This window comes from Trypanosoma brucei, chromosome 1 (assembly GCF_000002445.2).
Source record: "Trypanosoma brucei brucei TREU927 chromosome 1, complete sequence".
NCBI classification, from domain to species: domain Eukaryota; phylum Euglenozoa; class Kinetoplastea; order Trypanosomatida; family Trypanosomatidae; genus Trypanosoma; species Trypanosoma brucei.
Window position 1 is genome coordinate 73,428 of NC_008409.1, and position 17,540 is coordinate 90,967.

General features: G+C 36.8%; 3 protein-coding genes across 3 annotated transcripts, besides 6 other annotated features; 2 read left to right on the forward strand and 1 right to left on the reverse strand.

The window, feature by feature from the left end:
• Positions 1,997-3,929: a sequence feature (RHS2 sequence at 3'-end of RHS1-RHS2 chimeric pseudogene).
• Positions 1,997-4,488, reverse strand: an mRNA.
• Positions 3,930-4,488: a sequence feature (RHS1 sequence at 5'-end of RHS1-RHS2 chimeric pseudogene).
• On the forward strand, positions 6,756-7,091 carry TB927.1.200 (hypothetical protein, unlikely; the record flags this gene model as incomplete). Its single annotated transcript, XM_841297.1, has 1 exon — positions 6,756-7,091. The coding sequence occupies one exon, from the start codon at positions 6,756-6,758 to the stop codon at positions 7,089-7,091; it is 336 nt and encodes a 111-aa protein (XP_846390.1).
• Positions 6,774-6,842: a sequence feature (2 probable transmembrane helices predicted for Tb927.1.200 by TMHMM2.0 at aa 7-29 and 44-66).
• Positions 6,885-6,953: a sequence feature (2 probable transmembrane helices predicted for Tb927.1.200 by TMHMM2.0 at aa 7-29 and 44-66).
• Positions 8,400-8,405: a repeat region (inverted telomeric repeat hexamer CCCTAA).
• A 4,021-nt stretch (positions 8,406-12,426) lies between these two features.
• Positions 12,427-14,928, reverse strand: TB927.1.220 (retrotransposon hot spot (RHS) protein; retrotransposon hot spot protein 1 (RHS1); the record flags this gene model as incomplete). Its single annotated transcript, XM_841299.1, has 1 exon — positions 12,427-14,928. The coding sequence occupies one exon, from the start codon at positions 14,926-14,928 to the stop codon at positions 12,427-12,429; it is 2,502 nt and encodes an 833-aa protein (XP_846392.1).
• A 1,949-nt stretch (positions 14,929-16,877) lies between these two features.
• TB927.1.230 (hypothetical protein, unlikely) lies at positions 16,878-17,273 on the forward strand (the record flags this gene model as incomplete). The annotated part of the gene is made up of 1 exon (XM_841300.1): positions 16,878-17,273. One exon carries the CDS (start codon positions 16,878-16,880, stop codon positions 17,271-17,273), a length of 396 nt encoding a protein of 131 aa, XP_846393.1.
• Positions 17,274-17,540: the final 267 nt, after the last annotated feature.

Here is a 17,540-nt window from a genome sequence, read left to right on the forward strand (position 1 = left end):
TGTCCACACTTATTGTATCATCATTGTAAGTTTCCTATTGCTCATATACACAAAGTTATTGGAATAACAAAAAAATAAAACAACACATCTAAATAACTTGAAAAAATATATAACAAATAAAGGTAATAAAGAAAATAAGCGTGAACAGACAGATAATAAAATGAAACACGTCTCGCACTTTCCTTCTAAATATTCAATAGTTGTATGTTACAAATAAAAACAATTACACATTATAGAAAAGAAGAGATATAATTACATTATACACCTGTATGTGGATATGTAACAGTGAGTCATAGTAGAAATAAATTGTCTAAACACAATAGTTATGGAAGATAAAATAATTCAAAATATCAATAATATTATTCTATCAACATTCCCTTCCTTCTCCATTAAGTTTTCAAATGGTTTCAAATAATAATTCACATAATCTCATACATATGTTATGATGGGTTTTGCATGCAGTACAATTTAAAGGAAGTGTAGCTCATATAACATTTTCAAAAATAGGTATTGAATGACTGTTTGCTACCATCAATTACATTTCCAATGCCTGATTACACTTTTATATGCATGAAGGAAGTTACTGATGATAACTTTGACATGCTCGAGAATTCATAACACAAAGCGACTGCTGCATGCAATAAAAAATAAAAATAAAAATAACATCCGAATTCATTTACTGACAGATGAGTGCAATTCATTCACCCAAACTTCATAGCTGCAAATATAAACTCGCTGCTGCCAATAGGAAATAATCCCGCATAAATATTGAGTATCTGAAAATGATAGCAACGGGTTTCCATTTTTGAAATATATACATAAACTACATGAGGTATATGAAGCCATATTGGTAAAGTGTCACTACGCATGTTGCAATTTACTATCAGAAGTGTCTGCCTTATTTTATTTCTTGTGTTAATGTAACTCATGAGTATTATTCATTATTCTTTACAATACAACTGTAAGTCATTTTGCATTTTTACATATTTTCTTATTCCCTCATACTGGAAGTGTTCCACATATAATATTCCTCAATATCGTTCACAAAATAAAAATAATTTTATTTACTTCTGCATTCAGTTTCTTGTGCAGCAGTGTGTACACTAATCATCCATAAAGTTTTTAATTTGCCAAATACATCATTACGAAACTATTTTCATACACAAACACAAACACATACAAATAAACAACCAAACATTTTTAAATGTTGTTGTGAAACGGAAATTGAATCACGGAAAATTGTGGGGCGCACACGTAATGGGCACCATGAATGCCTCTTTGGATATTCCTCTATGGATTTTCACCAGCATCATCAACTTACTTTTTGTGTAAAAAAAAACAAAAAAGAAATAAAGGTACAAATGCATTAATAAACCCAACTCCTCAGCAGGAAATCAAGAACAGGAAGCCACGAAAAGCGTATGGCACATATGATTTTCACCTCTCAGTTACTTGAGGTGGATCGCATGATTTACCCACCTTCTAAGAGCACACCCTCCGAGAGGCCCGATTAAAAGAAAAAAAAACGCTATGACGGTTGAAAAGACGTTTTTCATAAACCTTCACTTTATACGTGAGGATGCATGAATAAACAATGATAACGATGAGAATGCTAACGGAAACAATGACGAACCGTGAGGATCCTAGAAAAAAAAATAAAATAAAATCATCACGTACCTTCGCAGTAGGGAAACTTAATAAATAACAAAATATAAATATTCCCTACACAGAGGTATAGGGAGTGTTCGTCAACTTCGTAATTCTAATCAAAAAGTCTTCAAATGTATCGATCATTCGTGTAGTCAATCAAATAAGAAGTAACATGTACTACACGCACAAAAGCACACTTACAAAGCCTACAAACCCACTTGCCCCCTTTTAGAGAATACCACTCTCTAGTCAGTGATAGGAGAGGTGATATTAAAAGCATTCCCTTTATAATTATTTCTGACTCCTCAATTCGTTGCAACATAACATAACATGCAAAGATGTTGCATCAGGCAGCGGGGCCACCAGCAATAGCGTTTGGTTCATCCTGGGTGATCTCCTTAACAATATTCCCTTCCATCTTCACTTGAAACTGGTTGATTCTATTCCACAACTCTGTAGTATAATCGCCTCTGCCCCCAACTGGTTCGCACTTCTGCCTCTCCTCGATTGGCTTGCTGTCACTGTACTGTATGTAAATCAGCTCCCATTTCAAGTTTCTTGCGAGCTTATCCCATTCACCAAACAATTGTTTCATTGCCTTGATAAACTTATCTACCTTCTCTCGTGTCGTGTGATGCGTTGGTGCCACTGTCGGCTGGAGCAGAACAATTGTTCTTGTAATGATCGCTCTTCCTTCTCTATCAACAGCTGGCTCAGTTACAAAGAAAAAGGCGTCCACAACGGGGAAATTTCCCTGTACAGGTCGGTAAAGGCACCCAACCTCAATGTCTTGGCCTGTCGTTTCGGGTAAATATGACGAAGTGAAGTTGGAACACGTCCCACGGCATTACCACTTGCCAGAGCGGATACATTTGAATCCATTTCTTCTCCAACGCGAGGGAGATACCGCAGGTGCGTCACAATCGTCTGCACAACATTTCCCATCGTGAAGGCATATATGCCCACATTTTCAAATTCATCAGCGGCCTGCTCTTTTTTCCCACGAAAAACCTTTCGAAGGTAATTGTCTCGCATACATGCTGTGTCCGCCCACTCTCTCAATTTCTGCTCAATATCAATGGAAACAGCTCTGTTTCTGCATTCTTCTCCATTCTCAGTTACAACCCGGACCAACTTAGCCAACCTGTATGTAGTCCCGTCCTCGCGCCATTCAACTCGACTATTCAGCACCTTCATGTAGTGTTCAGCATCGCCTCTACTGATTTCTGCCAGTGCCTCATTTATTTCTCTAACATGGTCACAATAGGGTTTGTCACCTTCCAGTACGTGGCGGGGCAGTGGGCCCACCTTCTTAATCCATCCTTCTATTTTCTGCCATTCATTCTCAAGGTTTATGATGTGAGCTTCGGTGATTTTACTTTCGTCCAACTTCGACAGCCGCCTCCACGCAACCGCAGCCTTCAGTTCCACCTCTTCATAGCAATTGATGCAAAAGCGCTCGCAAGCCCGTGGCCGCTTCCAGCGTCTGTAGTTATTTGGATCTGGAGATGTCAACACAATTACGGGCCACGTTTCCGGCAATTTTGTCGGTATGGGTTCATCTCTCTCTTTCGCAAAGTCGTATATAATGTAACCAAGACCTTCTTCATCAGCCAAGTCATTGACAGCATCCACTCCATCTTTTTCTTCTTCATAAAATACAACCTTTCTCGGATGATCATTTGTCGCCCTGAAGAAAATATATGCCCTACCCTTCACAAAATAAGCGATAATCCGCAACAGCTCCGAATCGTAATGCAGCAACCTTTGGAGCAGAAACGAGCCAACACCAAATGATTTCCCAATACCTGGAGTGCCAACGAGGACGCAAGGTATCTTTTTTTTATTCACGCCTGGCCCTAACCACAAATCCAGCCTCTGCTTCACAAGATACCACACTCTCATTACCTCTCGACGAATGTACACATCCCGGTCAAACACGTAGTCTCCTGGTTCCTCCGCACCCTCTTGAATTACACTTCGCGGAATGCGGAAACGGTTATACGGCCAACCCTTCTGCGAGGTGAGCACAGCAATCTCCAAATTACCGTGACGAGGCAGTGGGTCGCACAAGTCATAAGGCGTGTGACTGACATTCACCTCCTCTTCTGTCCACAACTCGGGCTCGCCGTCACAATTACCCACAACCTTCATGCCAAGAGGTAAATCATTGTGACCCGACTCCACATAACCCCACGTCGCATTGTATATGGATTCATATACTCCTTTCAGTTCGACACCATCAGCTTTTTGGGCAGCTCTTTTCCTTGCTTCTTTGGCGGCCGCCAACGCTCCATCCAACCTTCCCCTCGCCATGGGACCAACAAATTCTCTTATTTCCACTGTCCCCTTCTCCTCCCACTGACTGAGGTAGTAAATTTCTTTTTCGTCAAGGTACCTTGCTTTCCGCTTCATTTCAGAGAATTGGTTATATAATTCTTTATATTCCTCAAACTCATCAAGCCGCCGTATCCTTCCTAGAATCCCGGCATCCAAAATATAATCCTCCGGGCTCTGGACAAACACATCCATTGCCACATTCTCTGTGTCATACGTATTAGAGAATTTTTTCAGCAAAAAGTCATGCACTGTCATATCCCTCAAACCCGCATAATCATCCAGCAGCACATCCCTCACCTTACTATCCATTGTCCAGTTGGGCCCCCCTTCAGTTCTCTGCCGTATTTGTGGAGGCTGAGCAGCAGCAGCAGCAGCAGGAGGAGGAGGCGGCGGTACATTTTCATCCCGTGGCCTCCTCATGGGCCCTTCAAAATTATCTGCCACTTGTTGATTTTCATTATTTCCTTGTGGAGCTGCGGGACTATTTGCTCTTGACATAACTCTCTTAATATTATTAACTTAACTTCCTTTCCTTTCCTTTTTTCTCTGAAATTATAAATAACTGAAGTAAAATAATATATAAGGAAACAATAGCGGGTGAACAGTGTAACATAATATCAAATGTGATAGAGCAATATAATGTTTACTCACTATAGTTTGTATAATATGATATCATAATGCATTTGGTATTGAGGGGAACAATTTCAAAATATAGCAGCTGTAAATAAATATTTCCCTTGCTTCATTATCATGTGCTAAATATAATGAACTTCATACATCATTTCTTTTTAAACCATGAATAATATGGAAACAAAAAATATTACTGCCTCATATACCTGCATAAACACTTCGTATATATAATCAATATTTAAAGAGAGTCAAATTCTATCAATTAAAATCAAGTTAAACAAAAAACAAAAAATTTATGGATACTAATGAAACGAAGAAAAAGAGTATCGGCACAACACATAGATATACACACATGGATACGCACTACACAACTGTTCCACTGGAGTTTCCTCACTTCTGTCAATACGTAATATTCACTTGCATTGAATAAACTCATTGAAATATAAATCACTTATCCCCTCCCCCGTGTATTCACTTACTTCCAAAGGAGAATATTAAATAATGTCTGTAGGACAGGTAAAAAAAACTGATAGTCTTTTTGCATCAGATAACCAGAGAGTATTTCTGTTTACTTTCATAATAAATAAAAACATTCTTTCACCTTCAGTTAAAATAAAATTTAATTACTTGCCTCCTCATTGTTCACAACTATCAACAACTAATTCAGCGACACAAATTCACATGTATTTTATGTGCCTTCGTTGTTTGATTCATTCACACATCTTTTATGATGGTGATTATACAACTTATTGTAAAAAATTGGAATAAAATTAATACAATTAATTGAGGAAACCGTAAAAGATTATCATAACATATCTTTTATTTTCCCTCCCTTCATTTACACAGATTAAATATGTAATGATAAAATTCCTTTTCAGTACGTGTCCACACTTATTGTATCATCATTGTAAGTTTCCTATTGCTCATATACACAAAGCTATTGGAATAACAAAAACATAAAACAACACATCTAAAGAACTTGAAAAAATATATAATAAATGTAAAAGAGGATGTATGAACTGACAGATAATAAAATGAAACACGTCTCGCATTTTCCTTCTAAATATTCAATAGTTGGCGGATTACAAAACAATTACACATTATAGAAAGGAAGGAATATAATTACATTATACATCTGCATGTGGATATGTAACAGTGAGTCATAGTAGAGATGAATTGCCTAAACACGATAGTTATGGAAGATAACATAATTCAAAATATCAAAAATATTATTCTATCAAAATTCCCTTCCTTCTCCATTAAGTTTTCAAATGGTTTCAAATAATAATTCACATAATTCCATACATATGTTATGATGGGTATTGCATGCAGTACAATTTAAAGGAAGTGCAACTCATATAACATTTTCAAAAAAAGGTATTGAATGGTTGTTTGCTACCATCAATTACATTTCCAATGCCTAATTACACTTTTATATGCATGAAGGAAGTTACTGATCATAACTTTGACATGCTCGAGAATCCATAACACAAAGCGACTGCTGCATGCAATAAAAAATATAAATATAAATAACATCCGAATTCATTTACTGACAGATGAGTGCAATTCATTCATCCAAACTTCATAGCTGCAGAAATAAACTCGTTGCTTCCAATAGGAAATGATCGCGCATAAATATTGAGTATCTGAAAATGATAGCAACGGGTTTCCATTTTTGAAATATATACATAAACTACATGATGTATATGAAGCCATATTTGTAAAGTGTCACTACGCATGTTGCAATTTACTATCAGAAGTGTCTGCCTTATTTTATTTCTTGTGTTAATGTAACTCATGAGTATTATTCATTATTCTTTACAATACAACTGTAAGTCATTTTGCATTTTTACATATTTCCTTATTCTCTCATACTGGAAGTATTCCACATATAAGATTCCTCAATATCGTTCACAAAATAAAAATAATTTTATTTACTTCTGCATTCAGTTTCTCGTGTAGCAGTGTGCACTAATCATCCATAAAGTTTTTAATTTGCCAAATACATCATTACGAAACTATTTTCCACAAATAAACAAACAAACAAATCATTGGGACAATATCTTTGAGATATTTCCTTTACTACATTTGCAGTTCAGTAGTAATTAAAATACACTTTTTGTATAATTCAACACATGGTGGAATTGCAAAGAAATGTGATGGTACTTATAATCAACAAGTTCCCAATTTTCCTCATACGGTCTCCTTTCATGCCTTTACATCCATATATAATTCACAGAGAATTACTGCAATTTCTTTCATATGCTTTCAGGATTCCATATGTCACAATACAAATAATATATATATATATATCCTCCTACATAATTTGGACAGAATATTGCTTAACATATAAATTATCACAAACCTACGATATTACACTCTTCCTAAGAATAATAGAATCAAATTATTTCTATTTTGCATCATTACATGAAGCTTTGGAAAATGAAAAAAAAGAATCAAACAAAAGGTAATGTAAACAACACAGTTTTTTAATACAGAATATAACTTGTTTGTGAATTTCAGATGCAAACACAAAATGTTCAAACAGGGAAACAGTAAAGGACGGTACTGGTGATGTAAGCACAAATTAATCAAAAATAGAAACATAAATAAATTTGAAACTTATAAAAACACAAATATATATGATACAAATATTTACCACATATTATAATTCGCCACCCTCACACTTGAATTACAAAAAGTACATAACACACATATGTGCCATCTTCTTAACATAATCATTCCAATATTTACTCAGTATGTGTGTGTGTGTAGAAATGATGAAATGTAATTGTAACAAATCAGGCACAACACAAACAAAATATATGCATTATATTATTCTCTAAAAAGTAGAAGAATAAAAATCAAGAAATATTACGCAGCTTTCCTCACAAGTAATTTTGTTTCTGTGCATATATATATACATAACACGACAGCTGACAACATTAAACTCTCAATTCCATAATATCTGACGCCTGAAGTGATAATTAGCCGCGGATGCCTCTATCAAAAAACAACAGAAATAACAACATCAAAGCATGTTTTGAAAGCTTAAATAAACTTCCTCATGGATAAACCATTTGTACAAAGTTTGAGTGACAAGTAGGAGGAACAAAGAAAAAATAAAAAAAGAAGAATTAAATGGTAAAAGAATTGCGTGTGATATAACTAAAGGATTTGTTAGGCACTACACTCATTAAACTCCAGTTTCATAAAAATACTGCAAGGCATAATATTTACTGCTTTACCGGTTATGTGCCTCCAGCAAGCAATAATAAATACTTCGAGTATTATTCGATTTCTGATGCTATGAAGTGTGTAATAAATTAGTGCATGAGTAAAATATTCAAATGTTGGTGTTCACTTCAGATTATAAACTCTGCACTATGAATGTCTAGCGATGTTTATAATTTGAGAGAGCAAAAGTGACGGCGCTACTATTTATTTCTTCCGGTTCATGAATATATATAAATATATTTATACATATATAATCAGATGTGACATGCAAAAGCGTTTAAACATCAGGCATGAACATCTTTCCATCCATTTAAAGTAAGACGATACAATAAGGTAAGTTTAGGATGAAGTGAAGGTATCATAATGTTAATATCTTCCTTCAAGCGGAGGATTCAATTCAAATAGGCGTACTTCACAAACAATAGTAAAATAACTGAGAAAACTTATATCACTTAATCGTTATTTCCTTCAATTCTTATTTTGAATCGCTCTGTACCGTCACACCTTCAATAAAGTATATAGTGACGCATTTCACACATCTTCCCTAAGCCATCTCTCATAGTCATAGTTCTCAACAGCAATAATAACAAATAATGAATGGTTTAGTTCTTACCTTCCCTTTTTTACTACCCACAAGAAAGATATACGAAATAATTATCATGCTGAATAAACAGTAAGGTTTCCTCATCATCCTACGCAAAATATGAATTGAAACGATAATTTACTAACGAAGCGGAAGTGTCTGAAAGCGTCTTTAACTCATCTCCTGTGCGGGGCGAAGAGGGTTGTGTTGTGTGGGCTTTCTAAAAATTTCACTCTCTTGCAGACAGCTGTGTAAATAAACGGGGAGTACAGGTGTGTTTAGAGAAATATAACCGTACAAAATAATACTCTGCACTCCTAAGTCCAAAACAACCATTCATAATGCAGGCTTTCATTAAAAAAATAAGTAGCAGTAGTAGTAGTAAGGAGAAAGCTATTGTTTTTTCTCACTCCTGCTGCCACGTACATCATGCATGATACAACAGTTTCCATTTATTCTATAGTAGATTTTTTCACATAGCAAGGGATACTCGGAATTGTTGTGTCACTTTCGTTGTCCCAGCCATACTGTCTGCTTTTCATGGTTAAACTAAAACTCCAATGAAATCACATTGTTGTGTCATCTTTTGCAAATCACCAATGATAGTATGCCCTACATTCCTCCATGCTCGTAACTATTTTGTTTCCACGACATTTAACCACGTCATGTGCCTCACACTAATAAATATGTTGCATATCCATGTTTGAGTCCTCAATATTTCAGGGGTCGCCTGCTGCAGCCTCACGAGAAGTGCATGTCCTGAAAAGACCCTTGTGATGGTGTGTAAAACTCCAGGGTTCTCTTTATTAACTGATGGGGAGTCGATTCGAATTCAATAGTTCCTCATTTTAGTTAAGGCATCGGAACTCCAGCCGAACATCCTCAGGCAACTTCACTTTGGAGAGGAATGACTTTAGATCAAACAATGCTACAGACTGGTCATGGAGAGTATTTAAATACTGGGAAAAGTGACCCAATGGGAGATATGCCTCATAATCATCCCTGCTCTTTTTAGCCTTTGGTCATGCAATAAATCAACGCCTTCTTCCAAATCTGTGTTTCCCCCAATCACAAAGAATAGCACATAACTCATCCTGTCATATGTCTCTCTGAAACTGTGCCAATGATACGCGGCTGCTTCATTATTTGGGCATACTTTTCTACAATGCGCAATTCTGACTCCTTCTTTGATACTTTCTCTCTTTGTTTCTTTCTGCATCATCTGTGCTATTCTTAATGCTCCAACCCTCATCAAATCGCTTACTCGCTGCTTGCATCATCCTCTGTCAAATCCACGGAAGGGAAATCATTCCCACATTCATTTCCTATTGGAGAGGTGAAGTCTTTTTTTTTCCTCATCCCGTGAGGTCACCTTTGTTTTCCCTTGTGAGTGTCAAGGAATGCTGTGCAATCGATAATTTGGGAAAGTTATTCACCGTTATAAGTCCCGGCTTCCCTCACACTGGGGCCGCACATTCCTTCCAATTGTATCTTACATCAAAAACATTAAAAGAATCGACTTGCTGACGGCAGCTGTCACATATCTGAGATACCGCACTGTGCTTCGTTGGAGTTCCATTGTGTAGATGTGCTTTCCCATTTGTATTAATAATATGTTGTCAATGTCGTGCTCCATTGCAACTACTGCCGCTGCGCGTGTCAGCAGTGCTCTTCTCTTTATGGGATGTTCTATCATTACGTATGGTCTTTTCAGTATGGTATCACATTTTTCCTTTTGTGGTAATGGCTATGATTTTTCCTCTTTCCTCCAGAGGTTCCTCCCTATGACTTTTCTCACACTGGCAATATCCTTTTCCCAGTTGATATTTACGCATCGTGTGACTCTGTGGGTATCGCTTTTGAATTTCTTTGGAAGGTTCCCCCCAAAATCCACTATTGAGGCTTGCCTGCCGTGTGAGTGTGGTATAACATTTTTCTCTTTTTTTTCGGAGCTGTGTAATTTCTTTTTGCCATCGCATGGCTGGGTGTAATTCAGGTCACTACTCATATTGCAACTGGATACCACTCTGGACGGAACTTCCTGCAAGATATTATCGAATCACCATTACAACATGTGTTGTGTTTGTTTGATGGGTTCACCTGTTACCGTATTGTAAAGACGGACCCCAAAAACAACATCCGCGTCGGTGTGTCCAATAGAGATGATGGAAGAGTTCTCCTGTACTGAAATGGCGTTGCTCTCTGAGAGTCGTAAACTTACAACAACAAATAGAAGTGCAGTTACATCCTATGCTGGAATGCGGTAATGATTTTCCGCCAATGCATAAAAACACCGCATGATGAATTCCCTGTTCCTCACATGTTTTAGTCCTCAGCCACATTCACTTTCCTATTCTATTGGCTCCTGAAACCATTGCCATGATGTACGGATGGCTTTGTGTGTGGGAACTGCAATAAAAATAATAATTATTATTATAACTCCTTTCACCAATGAGTTTACTATTGGTTGTAAAAGTGCTCTTGGTGCCACTCCATTATTCTTTTTGAGTCCCCAGCTTTTGAGGGGCTACTGTATTTTTTAAAAAGAGTGATGCACCGTTTTATTCTCCACCCCTTTCAGGTGACTTCCTCCTGCATCGTTTTTACTTTCCCATTGTAGAATGTTTCTCAAGGTGTTTCCTTTGTGAAGCTTTGGTTATGCTATAAGTAAAGACCACTCAACTCCATGCTTCCGGGACCTGTTGTTGCATTTATTCCCCTTTAGTTGCTGCAAATTTGTTTATTTGACAAGTTGTAGTGCAATACTTCACTTGACCATATGTGTAACATCGTGTCTCGTTGCTTTATAAAAATTCAAAAAGAACACATCAGGTGATATTCTTCCGTTTTTACTTCGTACATTCACATCTCTTCCCGTCAGTTCGGAAACTCCCACACAAACTCACCACTCTGTGAAGATTTGTAGTTTCCGTTAGTGATGGGTGTACTGAAGTGGACATGTTTGGCACTTCAAAACTAAGTTTTTTTAAACTTACACCTTCCTTCTTGCATAGAGCTTCAGTGCGAGAGTAAAAGAATAGTTGAGTGTTATGAGAAAACATAAGCCCAAATATTCTCGATGCAAGTTTTCAATAAAAGCAAACACATTAAGATGGTTCAGTGAACACATGCAGTATCGTCCATAGCAAAGGTATTATTTACACCCAATAAACAACTCAAACAAATAACACCAGCATACATATCGCAAACATATAAATTGCACCTGCACAAACAAATAAAAACTGCTGTGACTCATCATGTGTAAAATATTATGAGCACAAAAACATAAATGTCCTTGACCTTCCATAAATGTATAACACAATATTATTTTGCATTATCATCGGGAAAATATTTATATATATATATATATGTATATTCAGCCAAAAGTCAAGAGTGTGCTCTGGCCTTGTAGAACTGTAAATGCGTGAATGTTCTGTTATTATTGTTTCCCATTGTAAAATGAAGATACCTGCAGATGTGGAGAAACGTCTCCTTTAATGCTTATGATGCATCAAATAATTCTCTCGTAAAGAAAGGAGCGAGCAAATGCTCAGTACACGTGTCCCTATTTGTATCTTTCAATGAAGGTTCTCTTGAGTGGAGTAAAGAAAAAACAAATAAAAAGCAAGAAGTATATGATGTGAGTGATAATACATAATGAAATGACCCAACAAGAGGGAAAGGAAGTTACATGCCTTCACTACAGTCATACAAATAAAGCCAGATCCTTTACACTCGTTTCACAATGTTCTGTCGTATCGCTCTGCATAAAAAAAAAAATACTAATAGGAAATGGAAATGTAAGAAGAAAGTAAAAAAGTATCAAATAGCTCGAGGGTTATCGACACTCAGCTACGTGGAATGATACGTATCGCAAATTTGTCTTTGAAATGATCACCATCCTAATGAACTTACTCGTATGTTACTTAATCCTAGGAAATACTTCTCTGTGCGCTCAAGTTACCCGACAACTTTCCTTCCACACCCTATGCATTGTTACCACCTCTATTGTTAACTCCGTTGTTATTTTCACCTCTTGTTTTCAATTCAACGTATAGTGCAATAATGTGTTTATAAAGTGAGACCGCGAACTGACGCACTTCCCTTTTCCAAAATCTTTCCTCAACCTCATTATTTTGCCCTTCATCTCTGTCAGTCCTTTCACAGCACTGCGGCTTCGTAATTTTTTCGCTGTCAACCCTTTGGACATAAATTATTTCCCATACCATATCATTGGAAAAATTGTCCCAACCTTGGAAGTAACTTCGCAAATACCTCTTCATCTTAAATAACCCACCGGTGCTGCAGGGATGTCTACCGGAAACTGTGTACTGCAGTCCCACAAAAGTCTTCGGGCTCTCAACGAAAAAGAACGCATCAACAACTGGGAAACTCCTTGATTGCGGCTTGTACAATTTCATATATTGAATTTCAGCTCCAGCTACAATTGGAACATCCTCGGGAACCACAATCGAAGGACCAATGAGTCTTGGTTCTTGCAGCACCTGCAGCACACTTTGTGGAATTTGATTCCTAGCAAATGAAAGGCCCTGTAACTCCCTTGCCAACTCAGTTAGTGTATTCTCATGCGACAATGCTTCAATGCCACTCTTCTCAAACATGTAGGCGGCGATAGCGCGGTTAGACAGCAGAGCAGACATTGCAGCATATTTATCCGTTAGCCAAGGTATCAGAAAGTCTAAAATAGCTTGTCCCGTGTAAGATGAAAGCGGTCTGCAGCGATACATTTCACACAGGAGCTTCTCCTCCTTCACTCGAACAACCCCTACTAACTTGTGTGATACTTCATCTGTTTGCCACATAGCTGCGTTTTGGAAATATTTAGCGTAATCATTCATATCATCATCTTTCATTTTGCCAATGGCTTCCTGAACCTTTCCCTCCTGCCTATTATACGAACTAAGACGACCAATATGACGAAGCAGTGGACCAACGATACGAATGCGAGCTTGAATTTCTTGCCATTCACTTTCAATTTTCTCCTTTGCAACTGGAGGACTCCACTTGTAAGCAGGAGCAATTTTCCCCCATCTCGATATGTGTATGGCTTCCAAATCCTTCAATGTATCACAGTTCATGTAAATATCTGAGGCGGTGTTTTGCTTGGACCATTCATGGAATTGCTTGACGTTTGGAGAGCTCAAAGCAATACCGGCACAACCAGCAGGTGGTTTCGTCGGAGCAGGATGGTCCTTGTCCACATCGAATATAACGTATCCCTTGATATCCTCACCGCTACGTGATCCTCCGATTATTTGCTCAACAACTGTAAATGCATTCCCATAATCATTGTAAAACGTAACATATCCTGCTCGACCACCTATGGGTTTGTGAAACACATACGCCTTACCCCTCACAACGTATATGATAATCTGAAGCTGACTCGCTTCATAATGCAGTAGTTTGTATAACAGTAGGGATCCCACGGAAAACGATTTACCAATACCAGGTGTACCAATAAGAACATTAGACGCATCGTCAACAATCACTTCATCCATAAGCCACCGGTTAAGCACATTCTCCACCTTGTACCACACCCTCAGTGCTTCCCTGCGGATATAAACATCACTTTTAAAAACATACTCCACTCCCTTCTCATGATTAATATCATAATCATTTGGGTTCTTTTCGAAAGACGTGTATGGCCAACCCATTTGAGATGTAAGCACAGCAATCTCCAAGTTACCGTGACGGGGAAGTGGTTCGTTCATAGTTTCCGGAGTGTGACTGACATCAACCTCCTCCTTCGTCCACATGTGTGGCGGTCTTCCATTGAACACTTTCATGCCAAGTGGCTCTTCATCATAACCCGACTCCACATAACCCCACGTCGCATTGTATATAGAATCATATACTCCTTTAAGTTCGCTACCATCAGCTGTTTGGTGAGCTCGCTTTTCCGCTCTCTTGGCGGCCGTCACCGCTCCATCCAACCTTCCCCTCGCCACGGGACCAACAAATTCTCTTATTTCCACTGTCCCCTTCTCCTCCCACTGACTGAGGTAGTAAATTTCTTTTTCGTCAAGGTAGTCTACCTTCTCAGACAGATCAATAGCTGTCTTCACTGTTTTAAACTCATTAGTGCCTTGTATATCCTCAAGAATCTCAGCATCAACAATATATTTTCTGGGATTCTTAACAAAAATGGGCATCCTAACATTTTCTGCCTCAGCCACCGCAAAAGTCCCGCCAACGAACTTCTGAATAAAGTCGTTCACTGTCATATCCCTCAAACCCGCATAATCATCCAGCAGCACATCCCTCACCTTACTATCCATTGTCCAGTTGGGCCCCCCTTCAGTTCTCTGCCGTATTTGTGGAGGCTGAGCAGCAGCAGCAGCAGCAGGAGGAGGAGGCGGCGGTACATTTTCATCCCGTGGCCTCCTCATGGGCCCTTCAAAATTATCTGCCACTTGTTGATTTTCATTATTTCCTTGTGGAGCTGCGGGACTATTTGCTCTTGACATAACTCTCTTAATATTATTAACTTAACTTCCTTTCCTTTTCTTTTTTCTCTGAAATTATAAATAACTGAAGTAAAATAATAGATAAGAAAACAATAGCGGGTGAACAGTGTAACATAATATCAAATGTAATAGAGCGCGTTAATGTTTATTCACTATAGTTTGCAGAATATGATATCATAATGTATTTGGTATTGAGAGGAACAATTTCAAAATATAGCAGCTGTAAATAAATATTTCCCTTGCTTCATTATCATGTGCTAAATATAATGAACTTCATACATCATTTCTTTAACTATGAATAACATGCAGACAAAAAATATTACTGCCTCATATACCTGCATAAACACTTCGTATATATAATCAATATTTAAAGAGAGTCAAATTCTATTGATTAAAATCAAGTAAAACAATAAACAAAAAATTTATGGATATTAATGAAGCGAAGAAAAAGAGTATCGGCACAACACATAGATATACACACACATGAATACACACCACACAACTACACAACTGTTCCACTGGAGTTTCCTCACTTCTGTCAATACGTAACATTCACTTGCATTGAATAAACTCATTGAAATATAAATCACTTATCCCCTCCCCCGTGTATTCACTTACTTCCAAAGGAGAATATTAAATAATGTCTGTAGGACAGGTAAAAAAAAACTGATAGTCTTTTTGCATCAGATAACCAGAGAGTATTTCTGTTTACTTTCATAATAAATAAAAACATTCTTTCACCTTCAGTTAAAATAAAATTTAATTACTTGCCTCCTCATTGTTCACAACTATCAACAACTAATTCAGCGACACAAATTCATATGTATTTTATGTGCCATCGTTGTTTGATTCATTCACACACCTTTTATGATAGCGATAATACAACATATGGAAAATAATTGGAATAAAATTAATACAATTAATTGAGGAAACCGTAAAAGATTATCATAACATATCTTTTATTTTCCCTCCTTTCATTTACACTGATTAATTATGTAATGAGACAATTCCTTTTCAGTACGTGTCCACACTTATTGTATCATCATTGTAAGTTTCCTATTGCTCACATACATAAAGTTATTGGAATAACAAAAAAATAAAACAACACATCTAAATAACTTGAAAAAATATATAACAAATAAAGGTAATAAAGAAAATAAGCGTGAACAGACAGATAATAAAATGAAACACGTCTCGCACTTTCCTTCTAAATATTCAATAGTTGTATGTTACAAATAAAAACAATTACACATTATAGAAAAGAAGAGATATAATTACATTATACACCTGTATGTGGATATGTAACAGTGAGTCATAGTAGAAATAAATTGTCTAAACACAATAGTTATGGAAGATAACATAATTCAAAATATTAAAAATATTATTCTATCAACATTCCCTTCCTTCTCCATTAAGTTTTCAAATGGTTTCAAATAATAATTCACATAATCTCATACATATGTTATGATGGGTTTTGCATGCAGTACAATTTAAAGGAAGTGTAGCTCATATAACATTTTCAAAAATAGGTATTGAATGACTGTTTGCTACCATCAATTACATTTCCAATGCCTGATTACACTTTTATATGCATGAAGGAAGTTACTGATGATAACTTTGACATGCTCGAGAATTCATAACACAAAGCGACTGCTGCATGCAATAAAAAATAAAAATAAAAATAACATCCGAATTCATTTACTGACAGATGAGTGCAATTCATTCACCCAAACTTCATAGCTGCAAATATAAACTCGCTGCTGCCAATAGGAAATAATCCCGCATAAATATTGAGTATCTGAAAATGATAGCAACGGGTTTCCATTATTTAAATATATGCATAAACTACATGAGGTATATGAAGCCATATTGGTAAAGTGTCACTACGCATGTTGCAATTTACTATCAGAAGTGTCTGCCTTATTTTATTTCTTGTGTTAATGTAACTCATGAGTATTATTCATTATTCTTTACAATACAACTGTAAGTCATTTTGCATTTTTACATATTTTCTTATTCCCTCATACTGGAAGTGTTCCACATATAATATTCCTCAATATCGTTCACAAAATAAAAATAATTTCATTTCCTTCTGTATTCAGTTTCTTGTGCAGCAGTGTGTACTAATCATCCATAAAGTTTTTAATTTGCCAAATACATCATTACGAAACTATTTTCCACAAATAAACAAACAAATAAACAACCAAACATTTTTAAATGTTGTTGTGAAACGGAAATTGAATCACGGAAAATTGTGGGGCGCACACGTAATGGGCACCATGAATGCCTCTTTGGATATTCCTCTATGGATTTTCACCAGCATCATCAACTTACTTTTTGTGTAAAAAAAAACAAAAAAGAAATAAAGGTACAAATGCATTAATAAACCCAACTCCTCAGCAGGAAATCAAGAACAGGAAGCCACGAAAAGCGTATGGCATATATGATTTTCACCTCTCAGTTACTTGAGGTGGATCGCATGATTTACCCACCTTCTAAGAACACACCCTCCGAGAGGCCCGATTAAAAGAAAAAAAAACGCTATGACGGTTGAAAAGACGTTTTTCATAAACCTTCACTTTATACGTGAGGATGCATGAATAAACAATGAT